A 24,414-nucleotide genomic window follows, 5' to 3' on the forward strand; every position below is an offset into this window, starting at 1 on the left:
AGTTCTTTTTGGTAAACCGCTTCCCAGAACAGACAGGGGTGGAGGGGTTTTTAACCATCACTGTTTTCCATGAGCACAGGGCTCTGGTAAAGTGCAACACTGTTCATCTGTAAAGTTGTGAAAACATTATCCACATTATATATATAGATGTGGTGTGAGAATTAAAATAATCTGCCCTGGCCAGGTAGTTCAGTTGGTTAGAGCATTGTCTGGATACACTAAGGTTGTGAGTTTGATCCCGGGTCAGGGCACATATAAGAATCAACCAACGAATGCATACATTAAGTGGAACAACAAACTGATCTCTCTCTCTCTCTCTCTCTCTCTTTCCCCCTTCCTCTGTCTTTTTAAAATCAATTTTTAAAAAAAGAATTTAAAAAATATGTGTAATTTACTTATCACAATGCTTGGCACACACAGAGTCACCATACTTAGCTAATACAAATACAGGACAATATTATGTCCTGTATGTGCAAAAACAAAACAAAACAAACAACAACAACAACAACAAAACCAAGGCAATATTTGGGATACACTTATGCTAAAAACTTATCTGAAATTAAAATTTAACTGGGTGTCTTGTATTTTGTCTGGAAAGCCCAGACACACAGTTAGTTGACAATCAATGTTAACTTCTATTATGAACAGGAAGATTATTTTCAATACATGTTATCTGGATAGGATGTCATTTCCTTCAGGGCTGGTGGCTGAGGAGATTATCTTAGGGCTTCAAAGAGGTTCCCCAAACTTCTCCATGCCCTCTTCCCTGTCTCCACCTTCTTAAATGCATGGAGATGGAAACACGGATATGGGAAGACCCAGGCTCCCACCTTACAGCCTCAGTGTCTGGAAGAACAGGATTTTCTCCATCGCTAGCCACCTCCCCCGCCTCCAGCCCAGAGCTGGGCGACTTCAGTTCAAAAGCACCACGTGCAAAGAGAGGATTTGTACTCCAGTTTTATTTTCTATCTATCTTTAAATGCTCACCCCTGGAGATGTTTATTGATTTTAGAGAGAGAACCATCTATATGAAAGAGAAATATCACCTGTTGCCTCCCACATGTACCCCGAACCCAGCGATCCAACCCCAAACTGGCTATGTGCCCTGACCGGAAATCGAATCCAAAACCCTTTGGTGTAGAGAATGACGCCCCAACCGAGCCACCCAGCCAGGACTCCAGTTTTACTTCTAAAAACCCAAATTTCACATGGCGGGAGGGGGAGGGAGGTTTCTCTAAAATCCCTGGGAACTGCTGCAGTTGGGGGAACCCTGCTGCCTGGAGTTTAGGGCAGATCTTGCGCTACGTCTTTGGCTCTGAGGTGGTCCTGGGTCACTCCAGGAGAGTGGGAATCACGAACCCCACCTTCCGCGGACACGGTGCGGTGATGTCTTGGGGGTTTCGTTTTGCCTGTGCTGCACCGAGCTCCTCGAGGTCAGGGCCGGAGCCTGCCCGGGCTCATCCCCAGGCTGGGAACTGGGCCAGGCGCAGCGTCGCTGGAAAAGAGCGAACGGAAAGCGGCGGCGGCAGAACCCGAGCCGCGGACGCGCAGCGCGCGACCCCCAGCGGACAACTTCGCTCTGCCCCGCCCCCGGGGAGCCCGCTTCCCGAGCCCCCAGAGCGCCCGCGTTCTTCCCAGAATGCTCCGCGCCCGCCACGTCTCGTGATTGGCTGCGCCGCCCCACGAGACGCCGAGCTGGCGGCGGAGTTGCCAGGGCGACGGCTGGAGAGTGGCGGCCGGGCCGGGTAGGCGCGGGTCCCAGCGGCAGAGCAGCAGGTAAGCACGTCCCCGATGCAGCCGGGCCACCCCGAGCCCGCGTCCCCCGGAGGGACACGCAGCGGTGGAGCCCGAGCGCCGCGGCTCTGCTGAGCCCTCGCCCCAGAGGGTCACCCGACGTGCCAGCTCGGCGGCCGCCGCAGGATGCCTCCGCTGTCGCCTGCGGTCCAGGGCTCTGCCTGCGGCGTGGGCCCAGCCGGCCTGTGCAGCTGCTGGGGGCAGGCGCGGCCGCTTCCCGCCCGTCGTCCCGCTGGGCCACCCTTGGAGGGGGCCCCTTCGACTGGGTAGCGGCGGCGCGATCGATCGGGTGGCCTGGGACTTATAGGTCCCCACCCGCCGTCATCCCCATCAGCTAACTCCCCTTCCCAGGTACCCCGGTGAAGTCCGGATTTCGTCCACTCCAAGCAAAAATAGGATGCTGCTGTGCAAATTCTTCCAGACACACCCCGCAGTCTTACCCTTAGTCACAAACCCTATTATATAGAAATTCAGAAGCTGCCACTGCAACCCTCAAAAGTGACGTTTTCTCTCGTTTCTGCATGAAGTAGAGCAGTGGTTTTCAAACTTGAATGTGCACAAAGGTCATCCGGAGAACTTGTTCAAAACAGTTTGGGGGCATCGTGCCTGCCGTGATGATCGGTGAGATCAGGGTGGTGCTAGGAATTTCCATTTGCTCAAGCATCCCAGGTGATTGTGGTTCAGGTGGTCCAAACTCTGGGTAATACTGTGTCGTGGTTAACGTTGGTCTAGATTTAAGTTCCCACGTTGTTACTTACTAGCTGGGTCATTGAGGGCACCTCAGCCTCCCTGAGCCTCAATTGCCTCACCTGTAGGAGGAGAATATAAATCATATTGACCTCCCAGGTTTATTATGAAAATTAAATGTGAAGCTTTTTGCACACTGTCTGGCATACATTAAACCCTCTATAAATAAAACCTATTGTGATATGAAGGTTTAGAGAAAAATTCTGTAATTTGTTTATACACACACGCACACACACACTCAGGCTTCATTTATTTGTCAAACATCTTGGATGCTTATCATGCCTACCAGGCCCTCTGCTAGGTTCTGGAGATACAAAATTTAAACACAGCTTCCTGCCTTGGTAAACAAGGTGCTAAGTATAATATTAGAAGTAGATGTAGGGTACAGAGGTACCCTAGAGGAGAGAGATTGCCTTGATGGGGGAAGGAAGGGGAGGGGTTCGTGGAAGACTTCCTAAAGGCGGCCAGGTCTGGAGGAAGTTAGTATGTTGAGTTGAGTTTGAGTTTGCCGGGGAGGTGGGCAAACTCCTTAATCAGGGCTTAGAAAGAGCATGTTAGATGGGGCAATGACTGGGAGTTCACTGTTGGTGGGGCCTAACATGGGCAGTGGCAGAAAGGAGCAGGGAGAGGGATGGGGGTGGTGGTCCAGAGGAAGGCTGGAGGGGTGGGGGGGTGGTCCTCAAACAGTAGCTGTCTTTCTCCTCACGCCTTATGGATCTGGCAGGCCTGGAGGTGGCAGGTGGGGTCCATGCACTCTCTGTTCCTCATTGCTACTTGCAGATCACCGCCCCCCTCCTTTGAAGGACATGCCATGGGTTTTACCACTTGCCACCCCTCCGTGAGGCAGCCACCTCTCAGGGGCACAGTTGCTTTCCTCGAAGACTGTAGCTCCTGGCTCACTGTCTGCCTCTTCACCTCCTCAACCTCATTTTTTTTTTTTTTTTTAATTGATTTTAGAGAGGAAGGAGGGAGAGAGAGAGAGAAACACCGATAAGAGAGAACATCGATTGGCCGCCTCCTGCATGCCCCCACTGGGGATTTGGTCCACAGCCTGGGCATGTGCCCTGACCGGGAATCGAACCAGCAACCTCTTGGTGCATGGGTCGACGCTCAACCCCTGAACCACACCAGCCGGGCTCAACCTCATTTTTTATTTCAGTACCCTGGCCACACAGGTTTCTCCATCCTCCTTACTGTAGACGTCTTTTCCTCTTTCATCCTTATCACGAACTTTTTGTTACTGAACCACCTCCAAAATTTTGATTTCAAGCACCCATCCCCCTCTCTGACCACCACCTCTGTCTTCCCAGCTCACTTCCATGTGCCTCTGGAGCAGGTCTTTGACCCTGTTACCTTTTCACTGGTTTACAACCCCAGTGCACCTTCCCTCCCTCTTCCCGGCGCAGCTTAGCATCAGTGCTCCATCACTGTTACATGTGTTTTCTCTTTCTCGTGTCTTCTGGGAAAACCTCCCTCTGATGAACCTAACTGAGACACGGAAGGTGGCTGGAGAAAATGGAAGATCGTGCAGACTTTTTGTCAGTGTTTAATATTTTCATGGGGGGCGGGGGGCAGAGAGAGGGGTTAGTGATTGTGTTCATTTACATCAGATTAATCTAATGCGCATCCCTCCTTAAAGTAAGTGAATTGACCTTGTCCTTAAACTCTCTTCTGATTTAAATACACTGTGGTCTTGACTATTTGAAATTCGCACACCACATTATAGTACATTAGAAAGCTCTAAATAAGAAAAATAATCTTCCACAGTCCCATCAGCAATCTGACTCTCGTTTACACCACCCTCCAGCCCTTGTCCACATTCATTCAAGTGTACAACAATTACTGTTACTAATTACATTATTTTTTACTTTAGCTACCCCATTTCCTAGTGTCGCTGTCCTAAACGACCATAAACGAAATGGCGTGAAACAACACAGGTTTATTCTCTTACAGTTCTGGAGGTCAAAAGTCTGAATGGGTCTCGCTGGACTCAAATCAAGCACCCTTTCTGGACATTCCAGAGGAGAATCCCTTCCTTGCCTTTTCCAGTTTCTAGAAGCTTCCTGCATTCCTTGGCTCCTGGCCCTTTCTCCACCTACAAGGCTGGCGATGGCTGGTTGAGTCGTTCCCACACTGTGTCACTCTGGTACTGACCCTCCCGCTTCCTTCTTTCCCTCTTAAGGGCCCCTGTGCTTACATAGGGCCCACCTGGAAACCTAGGCTACTCTCCCTATTTTTTTTAAATCGTGTTTTTAAATCCTCACCCGAGGTTATGTTTTTATTGATTAGAGAGAGAGAGAGAAGAAATATTGATATGAGAGAGAAACATCTATCATTTGCCTCCTGTCTGCGCCCTGAGGGATCGAACCTGCAACCTAGGTATGTGCCCTGACTAGAAATCGAACCTGCAACCTTTTGGTGTACGGGACAGTGCTCCAACCAGCTGAGCCACCCTGCCAGGGCATACTCTCCCTATTTTAAGGTCATGTTTGGCAGCCTTAATGCTGTCTGAAGCCTGAGTTTCCCTTGCCTTGTAGTGACATTGACAGCTTCCTAGGATAAGGATGTGGACATCTTTCGGGACCTTTGTCCTTTCTTTGATTTCACAGATGGTTAGAATGAAAGCTTTTGTTTTATCTTTTTGTCTTGTAGAGATTTTTGCTGTGAGAATTAACAGTAACCTTTCAATATGGGGGATATTCTGGCTCACGAATCCGAATTACTTGGACTAGTGAAAGAGGTGGGTATGTTATACTCTAGTCACAGAGAAAGCCCGTGAAAACTTGTGAAGTGTGTGTTTACAACACAGCACATTCAGCAGTGCCTTGCACTGTTTCTTCTGTCATTACATCACAGTTACCTGTTTTCCATTTCAAAATTTTCCATGTGTTTATATTTTATTTTCATAGCTAAACTGATCTTTTTTTTTTTTTAATAAACTTTTTTTTTTTTTTTTTATCCTCACCCAAGCATATTTTTCCATTTTTTGTACAGATAGAGTGGGACGGAGAGAGAGGAAGGGAGAGACAGACAGAAACATCGACGTGAAGGGACACATCGAGTGGCTGCCACCCGCACGACCAACCAGGGCCGGGGACAAACTGCAACCGAAGCACGTGCCCTTAGCGGGAACCGAACCCGGGTCTCTCCAGACCGCAGGCTGACACTCTAACCGCTGAGCCAAACTGGCCAGGGCTAAACTGATCTTTTTTTAAAATATGTATTTATTGATTTTTAGAGAGAGAGGAAGGGAGAGAGAGAGAGAGACATCCATTGGTTGCTTCATGCATGCAACTCTATCCAGGATCAAGCCCACAACCTGGGCATGTGTCCTGACTGGGAATTGAACCAGCGACCTTTTGGTGCATGGAATGATGCTCAACCAACTGAACCATACCGGCCATGGCTAAACTGAAATTCAAAAGTTGCTTTTTAGAATTCCTTTAAAGAAAATTATAAAAGCAACACATGGGCTTGGCCGGTGTGGCTCAGTGGTTGAGTGTTGACCCATGCACCGAGAGGTCCCTGGTTCAGTTCCTGGTCAGCGTACATGCCCGGTTTGCAGACTTGATCCCCAGTAGGAGGTGTGCAGGGGGGCAGCCGATCAGTGTTTCTCTTTCGCTGATATTTCTCTCTCCCTCTCCCTTCCTCTCTCTCTCAAAATAAAGTAAAAACATTAAAAAAAAAAGCGATTCATGGTTATGGTAACAGATTCAAACAGCATAAAAGAATAAACATTGAATTTCCCTGCTCTGCTCCTGCAGGGACCTCAGCTAATGGTTTAGCATATTATCTTTCCAGACTTTTTTCTACGAATATTCAAAGTAGAGTCACTTGTCTGTAGTTTGTTTTGCAAAATAGGATGGCCCCATACACACTGTGTTGTAGCTTGTCTTTTGTCTGTCAACAGTAATATAGCTGGAACATCTCCCGTGATCCTCACACTGTTTAATGCTGCAGAGCATTTCACTGAGTGGCTGCATCAGGAGTGCTTAGCTTGTGTCTCTTGATGGACATCAGGTATCCCACGCTGACAGCTTTTGAAGGATAGGACCGACAGGGCCTTAATGTTTTTTTGGTTTTCTCTACTGCTTTTCGTGTGGGGCTGGCACAGAGTTGGTGCTAAAAAAAAACGGTCGCTGCTGCTTTCCTGTGTGATTCGTGTCTGCTGGGTACCCTGTCTGCTGGGTACCGGGAGGGGCGGCGGTGGAGATGCAGCGTTGGGACTTGTGGGCATGATCATGGATACATTCCTAAAGCTTCACAGCAGGGGGTTGTGGGCAGGCCTGGGGAACAGCCATGGTTAAAAGGGGTGCAAACAGAAAGGTGTGACTGACCGAGTGGAAGGAGGCGCAGCAGCGGAGCACGTGGAACGGGGCGCAGGGGAGGGGGCGCTTGAACACGCAGCGATCAATTGTGCTCTGCTTGAAGGCCCATCTTTTTTTCTAATCCTCACCCGAGGATACATATTTTTCCCATTTATCTTCAGACAGAGGGGGAGGGAGGGAGAGAGAGAGACATCTATGTGAGAGAGACACATTGACTGGTTGCCTTCCGCATGACCCCGACCAGGGCAGGGGGCCAAACTGCAACCGAGGTACCTGCCCTTGACTGGAGTCGAACACGCGACTCTTTAGTCTGCGGGCCAATGCTCCAATCGCTGAACCAAACAGGTCAGGGCTGAAAGCCCATCTTTTAATGACTTCTCTTCTCCTCTTAGAGGGACAGGCATTGTTTCGAATCCCTCTGTTTCAGGTAACGAAGTCCCAGAGACCTACTGGACCCTAAGCTGTCAGGTTGTCCGCCCATCACTTACCTTTTTCAGACTGCTGCACGCATGATTCATAATAATTATAATGGACCATGGAGCTCACATTTCCTTCTGAAAGCACACGTATTTTCTAAAAAAACATTTTCTATGTTGCTGTCTTTCTAGGCTTTTAGTGTGTACATGAATAAGTGAATTCTAAGTGGATCTCAAACTACTTCTGAAGATGACAGTGCATTAACCCCATTCGAAATTGGTGATATTGCCCTGGCTGGTTTGGCTCAGTGGTTAGAGCATTGGCCCGCGGACCAGAGAGTCCGGGGTTCGGTTACCGCTAAGGGCACGTACCTCGGTTGTGGTTTTTCCCTGGCTCCCTCCCTCCCTCCTGCTCTATCTGAAGATAAATGCAAAAATGTCCTCGGGCGAGGATAAAAAAAAGAAAAGAAATTGGTGATATTATAGAACAGGTGCATTTACATCAAAGGCAGTTGCTTTGTTGATGCTAAAACAGAGAATCATACATATATTTGTGTTCTCTTTTATAGTATCTAGATTTTGCTGAATTTGAAGACACCTTGAAAACATTTTTGAAAGAATGCCAAATGAAGGGAAAACCATTACCTAAGACATCAGGTGGCTCTTTAAGGGTCTCCAAATCATTGACAATCCAGGTAACGGTTTACTTTCTTTTTTGATCTCTGTTGATCATCAAGGTGCTCCGAACTTGTAAAACATGCAGCTGTTTGAGAATGCTGGAGCCTTTCCTGGGGACCTGGTCAGAGTGACTCTTGTTTTAGGCTTGTCAGGTGTTAGAGGATGAATCAGCAGTGTCGCCTTCACTTCTTCCTCGGAACTGGGTGGTGCCCTGAACCTCTCACGTGTATTTCTTGGGAAGAAGGAAAAGAGGAAACTACCACACTTAGAAACGGAGACAATTGTGATCCCCACCTGAGGAGTTTCAGGTTGTTAATTCCAGGTCCCAGGGACACAGTGGTGAACAAAACAAAGCAAACCCCCCGCCCTCAGGGTGCTTGCAGTCTAGTTTGGGGGGGCCGGAGGAGGGAGCTGGGCACACTGACAGGCAGTGTCCTGTCGCAGGGAGGCCTGGGCAGCTCTGAACAGGAGCAGACTGAGAAGGGCAGCCCTTAGGGTTAGAGAGGACCTAAAGTTCCTTGTTTCAACCATTATTTGATGTTTCCATCCCATTTGTAACTTTCTAGGTAAGTTCACCTCGACTACATCTGATGACAAGAGAACATACCATGTCCTGAGGCAGCATATTTCAGTTTGGCATGATTTCATTATTTTAGTGAATGTATTTGTTTCAATATACCCCCCTTCCAAGAAAAATTTGAGACTTGTTTTGGGAAGCCCACAGAGTAGCTGGAAGTTAGGCCTCAGCCACTACCTGTCTGCTTCTGGTCCCTGACTCCCCAGTGGCCTGGCATGGGGCCCTCTCAGAGTGGCCTGTGAGCTCCAGGTGTGCCTGCAACCTCTGCCCAGTGCCCCCTGGGCCTCAGGCACCTGGACACTGAGCTGCTGGACATTGACTGGGACTGCGAGGAAGTTCTTTCAGTCCTGCCTTGTACCAAATCCGAAGGCCTGTGCAGCGGGTACTTGCGATGGGCTGGTTATCATTCTTCTTGGGACAGGTGACATAATAATTGCCACCTCCTTTCTCCAGAATCCTCTGTGTCAGCTGCTGGGTGGTGAGTTGGAAGCTGTCTATGTCTTGCATAGTCGGACTCGGGCTCTGAGGTTGGAATGGGACCAGCCTGGGCTCCCTCCTCCGTCTCCAGTCTGACTCTGTACCTGAAGTGCCCAGTGCCTGTGGGTGGCTGCTTCCCACCATGCCAGCTCAGCTAGACGTGCTGCTGTGATGGCAGATGGCAGCACCGCCCAGGCCTGGGTTCAGCAGGGTGAGCCCCGCCGCCCAGGGCTCGGCACCCCAGGGCTCGGCACGGCGCTGTCGGCAGGCTCCCGGTGCGGGAAGTGTGTCCCGCCGAGGCCTGGCGGGGCTCTTGGTCCGACCTGTGATTCTGCTGCGTGCCGTGGGTCGGCAAGTCCAAGGGCGACTTCACTAGTTCTGTGCCTGCAAGTCTTTGGCTTGTCCTGACTCCTTCCATCAGAGGCCTTAAATGTCGCGTCCGTTCCTTATGAAGTCCGGATTGCAAAGGGGTGGGGAACTAGGGTTGGCCTGTAGGAATCTCAGCCTGCGGAGCTTGAAGCCCCCTGGGTCTCCAGTTTTCTATTCCTTACCTTCAAAAAGGAGACTTGTTTTTCTCACGGAAACCCTAGAGTAACGGGGTCTCTGAGGCGCTGGGAGGGCTGTGCGAAATACAGGTTGGGAGAACGCGCACCCCTGTGACTGGGGTTCAGTCTGATGTCTTCTCCACAGAGGGACCTCCTTGCTGCGTTTGACAGCGGAGACCAGAAGGTGTTCTTCGATCTGTGGGAAGAGCACATCCCCAGTTCCATCCGAGATGGGGACTCCCTTGCCCAGAAGTTGGAATTCTATCTTCACATCCATTTTGCCATCTATCTTCTGAAACACTCCGTGCAGAGACCTGTATGTTCCCCTCGTGGTGCAGTCGGTCCGAATAGTGTGTTAGGGGAGAATGATAGCTGTAATGTTTTCCAAATGAGCAGTAATTTAGTTTTATGGCTATTTTATCCTACATGCTGAGGGGAAGGTGTCTTGTGTTCTGAAGAATGATTTGCTATCTCATTCCCAGCAGTTTATTTTCTTTCCTTTTTTCTTTTTTTAAATATGTTTTTATTGATTTTCTTAGAGAGAGAGAAAGGGAAAGGGAGAGAGAGAGAAACATAGATCACCTGCCTCCTGCACACCCCCTACTGGGGATCTAGCCCGCCACCTGGGCACACGTCCTGACTGGGAATCAAACCTGTGACCCTTGGTGCATGGGACGATGCTCAATCCACTGAGTCACACTGGCCAGGCCCCAGTAGTTTATTTTCTAATTTACATGGAGAGGTAACAGTTTCTGTAATGAAAGGTACATTGTTTTCCTGAATACAAGTTTTTGAAAACTCAGCGTACATACATGTATGTCTAAGAACACATGTGTAGAGCATATATTAGACTATAGATTAGAAGAGAAGTTTAAGTATTAACAGTGGAAAATGGTATGCCTATTTGTGCAAGTCCATTTGAGTGATAGGTTGAGTTCAGCTTCTGCAGTCTTGTCCTAGGCAGGGCTGGAGACGCGCGGAGAAGAGGGCTTTGCAGGCCACCGTAGCAGGTGAACCTTCGCGTGCAGAGCAGATGCCGAAAGGGGAGCAGGGCCAAGCTGACGTATGACCACATGCGCTTGGTTAGTGGCTTCTCCAGGCATTACCTGCCGCCCTGAGGGCCTGTGTTAACTTATTAGACTGTCAGGGACCAGAGGAGGGGTCAGTGGTGGAGGGAGCCGCTTTGCAGAACATTGTAATAGCCATTCTTGAAAGGCTGTTCCTCACAATAGCACTCATGTGGAGATTTTAATTTTCTTTGTATGTATTTATGTTTTCTAATTTTTTCATTGATGTAAGGTTTTTGTTTTTGTTTTCTGTATTGATATTTAGAGAGAGAGAAGAAGGGAGAGGGAGAGAGAAATAGAAACATTGATGAGAGAGAACATAGCTTGGCCCCCCACTGGGGATTTGGCCCACAACCTGGGCATGTGCCCCGACTGGGAATCGAACCTGCGACCTCTTGGTGCATGGGTCGACGCTCAATCACTGAGCCACACCAGCCGTGCTGATATAAGATTTTAAAAATCAATCAACTTTATATATTTTTTACATCTGATGGTTGGAAGAGGGCTCCCCCATTAGAGGCAGTGAACTGCGTTGATTAGAACAGGCTTCACCTGTGTACGAGGTGCGGGAGTAACTGGTGAGGCCAGGGTGGTCTGGGAAGGAAAGCACCAAATTCAAGGTTGGGAAGCTCAGCTCCTCTGTGCTCACTGAAGTGCAGGAGGAAATGGGAGCCCAGGGAAGGACTGGCCTTGATTTCCCATGGAATTAATGAAGCAGCAAGATCAGTGCTCAGTTACCTTAATGAAGGAAAGGAATGTGATATGGAAACCTCTGTTTCGAAAAATTAGTCACCTTTAGAAACCTCTCCTAAGGGAATCATGAGCATGCACACAAATGTCTATGATCTCAGAAATATGGAAACAATGTACATATCTAATAATGGGGAATTGGTTAAATGAATTGTATAGACCCACAAAATGAGGTTTTGTCCTACCATTAAAAATGATGTTTATGGACCGGCCGGTGTGGCTCAATGGTTGAGCATCATCCATGCACCAAGAGGTCACCGGTTTGATTCCTGGTCAGGGCATATGCCCAGGTTGTGGGCCCGATCCCCAGTGGGGGGCAAGCAGAAGGCGGCCATTCGATGTTCTCTCTCATCGATGTTTCTATCTCTCTCTCCCTCTTTCTCTAAAAATCAATAAAGAAAAAAATGAAGTTTATGACAAATCATAAGGATACCACAAAATGGTAACCAAGTAAAAGGCAGCGTAGGAACGCATGTCTGTTCTCTGGTCTTCCTGACAGTTCTATGAAGGAGAAAGTGGGGTTGATGTTAGAATGACTGGAGCACTTGCAGGCCGATGGGGAGGCTGCCAGCACCGTGGCGGAGAGCGGAGCTGGGTGGGCCCTGGGCTGGGTGTCAAGCCGGGGACCTCAAGCGAGCGAGCGAGCGAGCGAGCGAGCGAGCGAGCGAGCGTCTTCCCTTCCTCGCAGGACAAAGAGGAACTGAGTGAGAGGATTTCTTATTTCAAAACCTACCTGGAGAGCAAAGGGGCAGCACTGAGCCAGACCACAGAGTTCCTCCCATTCTATGCTCTGCCTTTTGTTCCCAACCCGATGGTGCACCCGTCATTTAAAGAGCTCTTTCAGGTAAGTGACAGCCTCGGAACCTGTCAGGTCCCAGGCAGCATTGCGATTTATCTTGTTGTACTGATGGTTTTTGACTGAGGCAGTAAAAAAACAAACATTTGCTCATGTTGCAGTTTAAGAATATTCAGATAAATTGCTTTAACAAACTTTCTTGTGCCACAAAATGTGATTTTTTTGGTTGCACCAAGACCTGTTAACCCAGACCAACATAAATATTTTTAATGTAATAACGTCTGTGTATACTTTTTCAGTATTGGAATGATAATTCAATTACATTGACAGTAGCCTGAAAGAGAACTAGAGTACACAGTTGCTGGTCGTGTGTACTTTGATTGGTTGTGTTATTTTTTTAAGCTCGGCATTTTCTTTTTTCTTAATGTTTTTATTGATTTTTTTAGAGAGAGAGGAAGGCAGAGAGAGAAACATCAAGAGAGAAACATTGATTGGCTGCCTCCTGCACGCCCCCTACTGGGGACCAAGCCCGCAACCCGGGCATGTGCCTGTGCCTGACCAGGAATTGAACAGGACCTGTTAGTTTATGAGGCATCGCTCAGTACACTGAGCCACACTGGCTGGACTTAATTTGTATTGAAATTCTCACTTACTTGGTGTATGTTTGGTTAGCTTATTTGTACTGTTATTTCCATCAGACTATTTGCCTAGAGTTCTTTTAAAAAATTTTTTTATTGATTTTAGAGAGAGGAAAGGAGAGAGAGAGATTGATTTGTTCCACTCATTTGTACAGTCATTGGTTGCTTCTTGTATTCGCCCTGACTGGAGATAGAACCCACAACCTTGGCGTATTGGGATGATGCTGTAACCAAGTGAGCTACCTGGCCAGGACCTGCCTATTACTCTTTTAATTGTTATACTTTATTTTAGTTAACATTTCAGCATAACATTTATTTAACAAGATTTACCTATTACTGTAATTTTTGTTGTCTTACTAAAATTAATATGTCCCACTGAGAATTTTATTGAACTCTATTTTGAGCTTGAACTATTCTGATGTAATTAGATTGCTTTTTCTAAAGACCTCATACTGTCTCCAAGAATCTGTATGGAGCTTCCTCTGCCGCTGAACAGCAGATGCGATTCTGCTGAGCCGTCCATCACGATTCCGTCACCAGCTCCCACCCCTCAGTGATAGCTGCTGAGCCGGTTCACTGATCATCCACGCAGGCTGGTGTCAAGTAGCCTGTGGAATTTGGAGCTTGTCTGTTTGTAGTCAGTTCGAATTTGGTTTCCTGCTTTCTTCTCCTAGAAGGCTGAGATAGAAGGGTTAGGCAGGCGATGAGACTTGAAAAGGATGGTAGGTTTTCTCAGTGAAGACTTCTGTTTGTGAAAATTATGACATAACAGTGTGGCTGCAGCTTAGTTCAAGGTGAGGTGAAGCCGGCGGTCAGGGCAGGGTCAGGAGCTGAGAGACCATCGGAGTCACGGAGTCATTTTATTCCTTTTTTTCCCCTTTCGCTACTCTCTGCATGTGTTCTTTTAATGGTCATCGTAGATACTTTAGTGTGTATGCATAATAAAATCTAACGTTAATATCTTTATCCTCTTCCCGGCCATTACAGAGGTCTGAGAATGCACTCATTCATCCCCGTTCCAATTTATGTGCTATTATTGTCAAACATTTTAGTTACTTGCTTTAACCCCATAATTTAGATTTTTGTGCTATTTTATGCAATCAATGTGTATATAGTTTTACCCTTACATTTGCCAATTTTTTTTAAAAATATGTTTTTAAATTTTTTTATCATTTCTAATTTTTTATTGATTTTTTTTTTTTTTTTTTTTTTTTAGCAAGAGAGGAAGGGGGAGAGAGAGAGAGAGAGAAATATCGACATGAGAGAGAAACATCCATCAGCCACCTCCTGCACTCTCCCTGCTGGGGATCAAGCCTGAAACTCAGGCATGTGCCCTGATGGGGAATCGAACTGGGACCTATCAGTCCACTGAGCCCCACTGGCTGGGCCATTTGCCAGTTTTTTGCTTATACCATTTTACGTTGAGGACCTTCCATCTGGGATCATTTTCTGCTCCACCTTAAATACCTTCCTTTAAAATCCCCGTTGGTTGTGGACCCCTTCCTTTAGTTCTTGTTTGTCTGAAAACATCTTTACTGCATTCTCAGACAAGGTTCAGAATAGTAAGTTTGCAGTTACTTTCTTTTAGGATGTTGAAAGTGTTATTATTTCGTCTCCCAGCTCCTATTGTTGCTGTTTTAAAGTTGGCCCTCAGTCTAATTGCTTTTACTTTGTAGGCGATCTGTCTTTTTTCTCTGTTTTGTTTTTTTTTGTTTTTTTGTAATTTTTTTTTTTTTTTCCTCACCCGAGGACATTTTTCCATTTTTTGTTCAGATAGAGTGGGAGGGAGAGAGAGGAACAGAGAGAGAGAGAGAAACGTCAATGTGAAAGGAACACATCGAGTGGCTGCCACCCGCACGACCGACCAGGGCCGGGGACAAACTGCAACCGAGGTACGCGCCCTTAGCGGGAACCGAACCTGGGTCTCTCAGGACCGCAGGCTGAAGCTCTAACCGTTGAGCCAAACCGGCCAGCGCTGTAATTTTTATTTTATCTTCACCCGAGGACATTTTCCATTTTTTGTTTAGGTAGAGTGGGAGGGTGAGAGAGGAAGAGAGAGAGAAACATCGATGTGAAAGGGACACATCGAGTGGCTGCCACTCGCACAACCCAACCAGGGTCGGGGACAAACTGTAACTAGGGTACCTGCCCTTAGCAGGAACCGAACCTGGGTCTCTCTGGACAGCAGGCCGACGCTCTAACTGCTGAGCCAAACCGGCCAGGGCTTTTTTCTCTGGTCTTTAAGATTGCATAATTTCACTACAGTGTGTCTAAGGGACACCTAAATGTTTAAAAAAATTTTTTTTCTTTATTGACTTTAGAGAGAGAGGAAGGGAGAGGGAGAGAGAGATAGAAACATCGATGAGAGAGAACATCGATTGGCCGCCTCCTGCACGCCCCCCACTGGGGATTTGGCCTACAGCCTGGGCATGTGTCCTGACTGGGAATCGAACCAGCGACCTCTTGGTGCATGAGTCCACGCTCAACCACTGAGCCACACCGGCCAGGCTGTTTGTTTTGTTTTTTGTCTTGATTTATGTTGGCCAACACAGCAGTCCTTTCCCATGATTCTTCTGTGTAGCTGAGCACGGAGAGCCTGGCATTGCGTCAGTTTTCTGCGGCTGCTGTAGCAGAGGACCACAGACAAGGTGTCTTAAAACAACAGAAACTCACCGCTCAGTTTAGGAGGCCAGAAGTCCGAGACCCAGGTGTCCGTCGGCAGGGCCGTTCTCCCTGTGAAGCCTCCTAGGGAGGGCCCTTCCCTGCCTCTTCCAGCCGTTGGAAAGTTCATGTGTCTCTTGGCTTGTGGCAGCGTAATCGCAGCCTCTACTCAGCCCTCACACGGCCATCCTCTCTCTGTGTCTACCTGAAATTCCCTTTCTTGTAAGGACACCGTTCATGTTGGATTGGGAACCCGCCCTGCTCCAGTACGACCTCAACTTCACTAATTACATTTGCAATGACCCCCGTCCCCAATGACCTCACATTCTGAGATTGGGACTTCAACGTATCTTTTTAGGGGACACAATTTAACCCATAAGACACGTTATAAATAGAGTTATCATGCTGTGTCAGTGAATTATAAAATATTTTTTAAATATAAGACTTTTCTGCTCATGTGGCAGTGTATTTCAAAGGTCAGTAACACACTGGATGGACTGATTTGGTGGGGGAGGCTGCAGAGCTGGAGAGGAGCAAGTGGGGAGGTGGGAAGGTCTGCGGGAGCTGGGCAGGAGCTCAGAGCTAAGTGAATAGGAATTTTTACTGATACAGCTTCATTTTGGTGAACTTCTTAGTTTGGGTAGTAGGTATTTTTGTATAAAAACTATGAGGATATTGCCCTGAGAAATATTGTTGCTTGTCACACTTTTTTCTTTCACCACTTACATCATTATTTTTTTTCCTCAGTGAGCATTATTTGAGATAAATAATTAATTTTATTTCATTTAAGATTTTTAAAATTTATTTTTAGAGAGAGCAGAATGGAGAGGGAGAGAGAGAAACATCGATGTGAGAGCAAAACATTGATCACTGCCTCCTGCATGACCCCTACCGGGAACTGAGCCCACAACTCGGGCATATGCCCTGGCCGGGAATTTAACCAGCAGCCTTTCGGTGCATGGGACAAAGCCCAACCAACTGAATCACACTGGCCAGCGTGATAAATAATTTATTTTTAAGGGACAAATTAAACTAAAAGTATAGCATCATTCCTGACGTGATGGCACTTGAGCTGCCGTCTTTTTCCTTACCTGGATGAGGTTTGTGGGAGTGAGTGCCTTTCTTCGGAGACTTGGCAACAGTGACCACTGTGTGCGCCTGCCAGGGCCACGTGTGCTAGACCTGGGGGAATGATTTCTGGTATTCAACCTAATAAGGTTACTTGTCGTGCTTGTGTTTAAATCACATGAACTATTCAAATCATGTACTGGGTTATTTTTTCCCTGTTTATGAAAGACCTGCTTTTCCTTCCTGCTGTGGGTACTTGACTCTCCCATAAATGAATCAGTCAGTTGTCCGTAAACCCGTGTGTTATTGCACCACACCACTGCCAAAACATTAACCCCAAAGGCCACAACGTGACGGCGCTGTTGGCAGTTGGTGATCTAGTTTTTATTTTATTTCCTTGTTTTGTTTTGTTTTTATTTAGGATTCTTGGACTCCAGAATTGAAGTTGAAGTTGGAAAAGTTTCTAGCTTTAATGTTTAAAGCCAGTAATACGCCAAAGCTTTTGACATTGTATGTATCCTTTTGGAGCTGATGGAGGCCGGGGGTGGTAGACCAGCTGCTTGGACGCCTCACCCACGGGATGGACGGTGCTGCTTTCGCAGGTGTGCGCCGCAAGGCAGCACAGGGTTGACCTCTGTGGCGCTGGGTCTCTGAGACGGGTAGGGGCTTACCTTTATGTCATGTGCTAGAAGCCCTGGCACGTGGATCAAGTCACTATATAACTTGTTATTCAAATTGGGACTTTAAATATATATATATGGTAAATTTTTTTTAGAGAGGAAGGGAGAGAGAGCTAGAAACATTGATGTGAGAGAGAAACATTGATCGGCTGCCTCCTACACACCTCCTACTGGGGAATCGAGCCCACAACCTGGGCATGTGCTCTGACCAGGGAATCAAACCAGCACCTCTTAGTCCATGGGCAACTTTCAATCCACTGAGCCACACTGGCCAGTCTCAAATTGGGACTTTTAAAAAAATTCTCACCTTAAGATACTTTTACATTTACCATCAGATAGAGTGGGAGGGAGGGAGGGAGAGGGAGAGAAAGAAACATCAATGTGAGAGAGACACATTGACTTGTTGCTTCCCGCATGACCTGACCAGGGCCGGGAAAGAGCCATAACCAAGGTACGTGCCCTTGGCCGGAATCGAACCTGTGACTCTGGTCCGCGGGCCCATGCTCTGACTGCTGACCCAGAAACAACTTTATTCAGGTGAAATTTACATACCATAAAAGTGTGCAATTTAATGATTTGGGGCAAATGTATAGAGTTGTGCAGCCTTCATCTCAATCCAATTTAAATCAGGAGGCTTTGAGAGTAAACGGGGCACTGACTGGACAGAGTGCCTCTCGGGCAGCAGGTCCAAGGAAGGGTGGGGTGAGGGCCACCCCCCACCCCAGGCTGCTTTCCCAAAGCTCGCTGGTCTTCAAGGATGCTTGTCTCCTTTTATTCTGAACAAGTGTATCAAAAGTTATTTTATAACAAGAGTATGACGTTTTGAATTGTAAAGTTGGTATTTTTTCTAAGTCAATGAAAAATTTAAGGCACTTTGCTGCATAACACCTGCTTCCTTTCTAACTCCAAAGCCTAGGACTCCCTTTCCTCATCGAAGTCGTCGTCCCTGGGTGACCCACTTCTTCTGCAGCTTCCTCAGCCGTCAGCGTCCCTGTTGCCCACGCTGAGCCCCTGAGCCTCACCTGCCTTGAGACTGTCCCCAGTCGGCTGACCTGCAGCTCTTCTCTCTGCTTCTGTAACCTGCAGGCTTCGTTCGGGTTCTTCCCTTTACCCACATACCGCGGTGTCTGCGTGTCCAACACGTTTTCCTCTCAGAGGTCCGTATAAAATGACAGTTTTCAGTAAATTAGGGCTTTTTATTTTTATTTTTAAAAATTAATTAATTTATTTATTTTTATCCTCACCTGAGGACATTTTTTTTTCCATTTTTTGTTCAGATAGCGTGGGAGGGAGAGAGAGGGAAAGAGAGAGAGAAACATCGACATGAAAGGGACACATCGAGTGGCTGCCACCTGCACGACCCAACCAGGGCCGGGGACAAACTGCAACCGAGGTACATGCCCTTAGCGGGAACCGAACCTGGGTCTCTCCGGACCGCAGGCCGACGCTCTAACCGCTGAGAAAAACTGGTCAGGGCAAGACTTTTATATAAAAATATATACTCTTTTTAAAGTCACTTCTCAGCTCAAAATTAATGGTGCCCGTATGTTAAGATTCTAAAATTATTTACATACTAAATCATATTAGTTATATTAATAATAGCACATGTTTCATAGAAATAATATTAGGATTGCATTAACACATGAAACCTGCTTAAAACATCTGGCACATAGTAAGTGCTTGATAGCTGTTAGTTGTTAGTATTATAGATGTTTGCAAATACTTGTCACCTTGCATCCTATTCAATATGCTTTGAAGCAAATGTACTGAAATAGAGCAGGTAATTATAAACATTATTCCTTTCTTTGCCTTATTGCATGACATAGTTGCAGTTCAGTTCAACACATATATGAAGTTGACTATCGGGCTGGGGATTGAAAGGCCGAGGCCTAGTTCCCTCAGCCAAGGTGGAGTTCCGAACAGAGAAGGAATCCGTGGGCAGAGACAATGAGGCATAGGAACTCCAGGCAGCGGGAACGGCTCGTGCAAAAGCACTGAACCAGTACGTTTGGGAAGCTCTGAAGAAGTCAGTATTGCTGGAGAAGAAGGATCGAGACAGAGAAAATCAGAGACGAGGCAGGGCCAGGTCACAGAGGTGTGTGTGAGGTCCTGTAGGTAGTGAGGAGCCTTTAAAATGTTTTAAACAGGAAAATAACATGGTCATGCTTATATTTTACTTATTTAATAAGTTTGCAATGCCCCCCCCCCCTTTATTGATTTTACAGAGAGAAGTGAGAGGGAGAGAGCGATAGAAACACCAATGAGAGAGAACATTGATTGGCCGCCTCCTACATGCCCCTCAGTGGGGAGCAGGCCCACAACCTGGGCATGTATCTTGACCAGGAATCTAACTGGCGACTTCTTATTGCATGAGTCGACGCTCAACCACTGAGCCACACCAGCTGGGCCATGTTTATGTTTTTAAAAAAAATCACTTTTTAGCCCTGGCCGGTTTGGCTCAGCGGTTAGAGCGTCGGCCTGCGGTCCGGAGAGACCCGGTTCGGTTCCTGCTAAGGGCACATACCTTGGTTGCAGTTTGTCCCCGGCCCTGGTTGGTCGTGCGGGTAGCAGCCACTCGATGTGTCCCTTTCACGTCGATGTTTCTCTCTCTCTCTCTCCCTCTCTCTCCCTCCCACTCTATCTGTACAAAAATTGGAAAAATGTCCTCGGGTGAGGATAAAAAAAACAAACAAACAAAAATCACTTTTTAATTGAATTTTAAAACAGCTATTACCCAATTCTGATCAAAGTGTAGTAAAATCTGTACATGCAATGTTACTGTATTGCATTTTTAAAAATTTTTTTAAATTATTTTTATTAATTTGTTTTAGTTACAGATGTTTCTCCTCCCCATCCCCCCCACCCCATCCCCAGCTTTGTTGTCTATGTCCATTGGTTATGCATACATGCATATAAGTTCTGAGGTTTATCTCCCCCCCCCCGCCCCCCAACACCTCCTCTTCTGCGGTTTTCAGTCTGTATCCTACCTTTATGTCTCTGGGTCAGTTTTGTTCATCAGTTTGTTTAGTTCATTATATTCCACAAATAAGTGAGATCATGTGATATTTGTCTTTCTCTGCTTGGCTTCTTTCTCTTAGCCAATACTTTCCAGGTCCCTCCATGTCATCTTAAAGGATAAGAGATCTTTCTTACAGCTGCATAGTATTACATTGTGTACATGTACCACAGCCTTTTAATCCACTCATCTACTGATGGACACTTGGGTTGTTTCCAGATCTTAGCTATTGTAAATAGTGCTGCTACGAACATAGGGATATATATATTATTTCTAATTGGTGTTTCAGGCTTCTTAGGATATATTCTTAGAAGTGGGATCACTGGGTCAAATGGCAGTTCCATTTTTAATTTTTTGAGGTAACACCATAGTGTCTTCCATAGTGGCTGCACCAGTCTGCATTGCCACCAGCAGTGTACTAGAGTCCCCTTTTCTCCACACCCTCGCCAACACTTGTTGTTTGATGATTTGTTGATGGCGACCATTCTGACAGGTGTGAGGTGATACCTCATTGTTGTTCTAATTTGTATCTCTCTGGTGATTAGTGACGTTGAGCATTTTTTTATGTCTCTTGGCCATTTGTATGTCCTGTTTGGAGAGGTGTCTATTTAGTTCCTCTGCCCATTTTTTGATCGGGTTCTTTGTCTTCCTTTTGTGGAGTTGTATGAGCACTCTATATATTTTGGAAATTACCCCTTATCTGATGCATCATTGGCGATTATGCTCTCCCATACAGTGGGGTCCCTTTCCATTTTGATGATTGTTTCTTTTGCTGTGCAGAAGCTTTTTACTTTTTTATTCCTGATTATAAAATAGATCATATTTCTTATATGATCTTGGAAAACACAGAAACGCATTTGCATACATACATACACCCCAAAGTATGTAATGTTTACAATAGAAAGGATAAATGCCGGTGTGTACAGTCGTCCCTGCCACTTCGCGCTTCCATTTCCGCGGCCTCACTCAGTCGCGGTTTCTTCAAATACAGTGTGTGTGTGTGTATATGTATTAACTATAGTATATACATATAGTATAGTATTTGAAAAAACCGCGACAGTGAGGCCGCGGGAGTGGAAGCGCGAAGTGGCAGGGACGACTGTGCATAAAGAACCCTACTTCGCGGAAATGCACTTATCAGGGTCCAGGGTCGAGTCTGGAACTGAGGAACCGCGATACACGAGGGCCGGCTGTATATGGATTTTTAAATATTTTAATCAAATGAAGAGAGTATTTCCCCGCATATCATTAAATATTCTTCAAAAAACAAGTTGTTTCCTCAAAAGTTAAACAGAGTTACTACGTGACCCAGCGATTCTACACCTAGCTGTATACCTAAGAGAAAGAACGCATGTCTGCATGGCAGTTTGCACATGAGTGTTCATGGTGCATTATTCAAAATAGCCAAAGAGTGCCAACAACCCAAACGTCCATCAGCTGCTGAGTGGGTACGCAAAATGTGGCACATCCACACAGTGGAATAGTATTTGGCAATAAAAATTTGAATTACTGGTACATGCTGCAACACGAACCTTGAAAATATTATGCTAAGTGAAAGAAGCCAGACACAAAAGGCCACCTATTGTAGGACTCCATCTGCATGACAGCCAGAAGAGGCCAATCGATAGAAACAGAGTAGTACTCGCCTAGGGCCAGGAGGGTGGGGAGGATGGAGGTGACTGCTAATAGGTACAGGGTTTCTTTTTGGGGGTGATGAAAATGTTCCACAGTTGCTTGTGGTGATAGTTGCGCAACTCTGAGTGTACTGAAAACCTTCGAAATGTGTACTTTAAATGGTGAGCCATATAATGTGTGTATCACATCTCAATAAAGCTGTTAGAAAAAAATTCAAGAAAACCCACACAAAACAGGTTGAATACCTTGCTTTCAGTCACGTGGTCAGATGTATGGGACCTGAGGTTTGCACCCGGGCGACCTGGCTCCATGAATCTGCTATCCTGTTTCCATCCCAATCCCAGTCTCTGTAGGATAAAGCTTTAGCGCTGAAGTTACAGAGTTAAAGCGTATGAATTCAGATTTGCATTTTTAGTAGAATGTTTTGGTAGCAGTGGGGAAGGTCTTTTGAAGAGGGTAAGGTGGCCAGTTAAGGCACTGTTGAAATAGCATAAGATTTGGATGCACACAGAAGAAATCGAGATGGAGAGAAGAGGATTTATTTGAGAGCAAGTCATCCAAGTAATGAGAAGTCAGTAACCATCTTAGCTAGTCATGAAGAAGTGGCCTTCGCTGTCCCGAGAATCCTCTTCCACCATACTGAGGCTCTTTCTCAGACTGACCACACGAGAGGGATACCCTGACGACTGCATCCTGGATGCGCATTTTCCTGAACTTCTTTCTTATCCCAGAAGGAGAATGGACAGAGTCACAAAGGTAAATCATGTGGATTAAGTTTTTTAAAATAACTTTGCCAACTTAAGTTTTAAGTAGTGAGATGGAGAGAATTCCACAGACTTGGAAAATGAGGGCTTTAAATGTCTAAATATTTATGAAGTGCTTTGCAATCATTCGTATCTGAGATTCCTTGAGGTCCACTTTTCAGGAAGGCTGGTATTTTTAGCTTCGTTTTGCATGTCAAGTAACTAAGTCGTGGAGAAATGAAGCGAATCCAAGCACTGTGCCAATGTAACTGCAGCCGCACAGTTACAAGCCAGCACGTGGTATGAAAATTAAAAACATTATTAAAATGTTATGTAGCCTATGATGACTGATTGTTTTTTAAAATGTTTATTGTAAAAGTAATAATTGCTCATTATAAAATTTGGAAAATGGTAAACACTGTAAAGGAGATACTAAAAACAATTTACCACCCAAAGATAATCATTGTCATCATTTTGGTATATTTCCTTTTATTCCTTATTCCATGAAAACTATGTCTTTTAAGTAATTATTTTCCTGATCGATGTAGAAAACTTAGAAAGCTAGAAAATTACAAAGGAGAAAAATTGAAATATTCAGACACAATCACTATTAATATTTCTTTCCAGCTTGTGTGTTTGTGTTTTGTTTTGTTTTGAAATAATCAGTTACTCAGAATTTTAACTATGTTTTTATTGGTTTTTTAGAGAGAGAAGAAGAGAGAGAGAGATAGAAACATCAATGTGAGAGAGATACATCAACTGGCTGCCTCCTGCATGTCCCCTACTGGGAAACAAGCCCAAAATCCAGGCATGTGCCCTGACCAGGAATCGAACCGGAACATCTCAGTCCATGGGACAGTGCTCAATCCACTGAGCCACATTGGCTGGGCACAACTTGTGTTTTTAGTCCATAAATGTAAAAACAAAATTTAAACCATGTTGGAATTATATTGTAAAATTCATTTTATTCCCAGATTTTTCACTTGTCATGAAGCTGTTTCTGTATCATTAAGTATTATTGGAACACACACACACACACACACACACACACACACACACACACACACACACGAAGACAGCAGAGTGGGGCCGGGAGGAATCATTTTAGTATCCTTCACTTTCGCCTTGAACTGGTCGAGTACTCATTCTTACAAAGCATTTTCATTTTCTACCTTCAAAGTAGGAATTCCAGTCTGAATTTTTTAGCATAAATGATGGTTTTCCATGATTAGTAATTTCGACCAGAACTGTTCATTTTTCAGAAAGGTGAAAAAAACCTTTCTGAAACCTTAGCATGAAATTGGTCAGAGTTGGGGCTGAAGTTACTGTGCTGGGCAGGGCAGGTGATATGTATGCTTCAGCCTCGGGCGAGTTCGGTGCATCGCCCTCCGCTCCCAGCAGGTGGCGCTTTACTACATGAAACAGCTCGTTTGCCCTGGTCACAGCAGAGTAATGTTAGCAAGGATTTCAAAACTGCCTGGCAGTTTTCTTCATGTTTCTTTTTAGAGAATTAAAGTTTTCTAAAGAAGGAAGCCTTGGTAAATGAGTTAGCTCTTTGCTTTCCAGGGAGCTGACAACTGAATGATGCTGTAGTAACTTCAGATGAGAAGAGTTTCGATGATTGTTTTTGTGCATGGTGGCCCTGCAGAGCCCCAGCCCAGCAGTTCTGCGTTCTGGTTCTGCCAGCCGTGCTGTGCCCCCTGGAGCTCAGAGGGACAGACCTGCTGCCTTCATGGAGGAGCCTCAGCCCTGTGCCTGAGCACAGAGGAGCAGGGGTGCAGATGTACCTCCTGAGGTC

At 46.0% G+C, this 24,414-nt stretch overlaps 1 protein-coding gene across 4 annotated transcripts in view; it reads left to right on the plus strand.

Moving 5' to 3' along the window:
* The first annotated feature begins 1,709 nt into the window (after positions 1-1,709).
* The window catches only part of ARMC9 (armadillo repeat containing 9), a 125,598-nt gene continuing 102,893 nt past the window's right edge, over positions 1,710-24,414 (plus strand). For 3 of the 4 annotated variants that reach the window (XM_036254646.1, XM_036254650.1, XM_036254649.1), the window contains exons 1-7: positions 1,710-1,776; positions 5,194-5,281; positions 7,855-7,980; positions 9,708-9,878; positions 12,068-12,223; positions 16,964-17,056; positions 22,605-22,629. In XM_036254646.1, the coding sequence (XP_036110539.1) occupies positions 5,231-5,281; positions 7,855-7,980; positions 9,708-9,878; positions 12,068-12,223; positions 16,964-17,056; positions 22,605-22,629 (622 nt within the window). In that variant the 5' untranslated portion in view covers positions 1,710-1,776; positions 5,194-5,230. The remainder of the gene's footprint in view (positions 1,777-5,193; positions 5,282-7,854; positions 7,981-9,707; positions 9,879-12,067; positions 12,224-16,963; positions 17,057-22,604; positions 22,630-24,414) is intronic. The other variant, XM_036254647.1, reaches the window with a different exon arrangement.

This window comes from Molossus molossus, unplaced genomic scaffold (assembly GCF_014108415.1).
Source record: "Molossus molossus isolate mMolMol1 unplaced genomic scaffold, mMolMol1.p scaffold_m16_p_11, whole genome shotgun sequence".
NCBI lineage: Eukaryota > Metazoa > Chordata > Mammalia > Chiroptera > Molossidae > Molossus > Molossus molossus.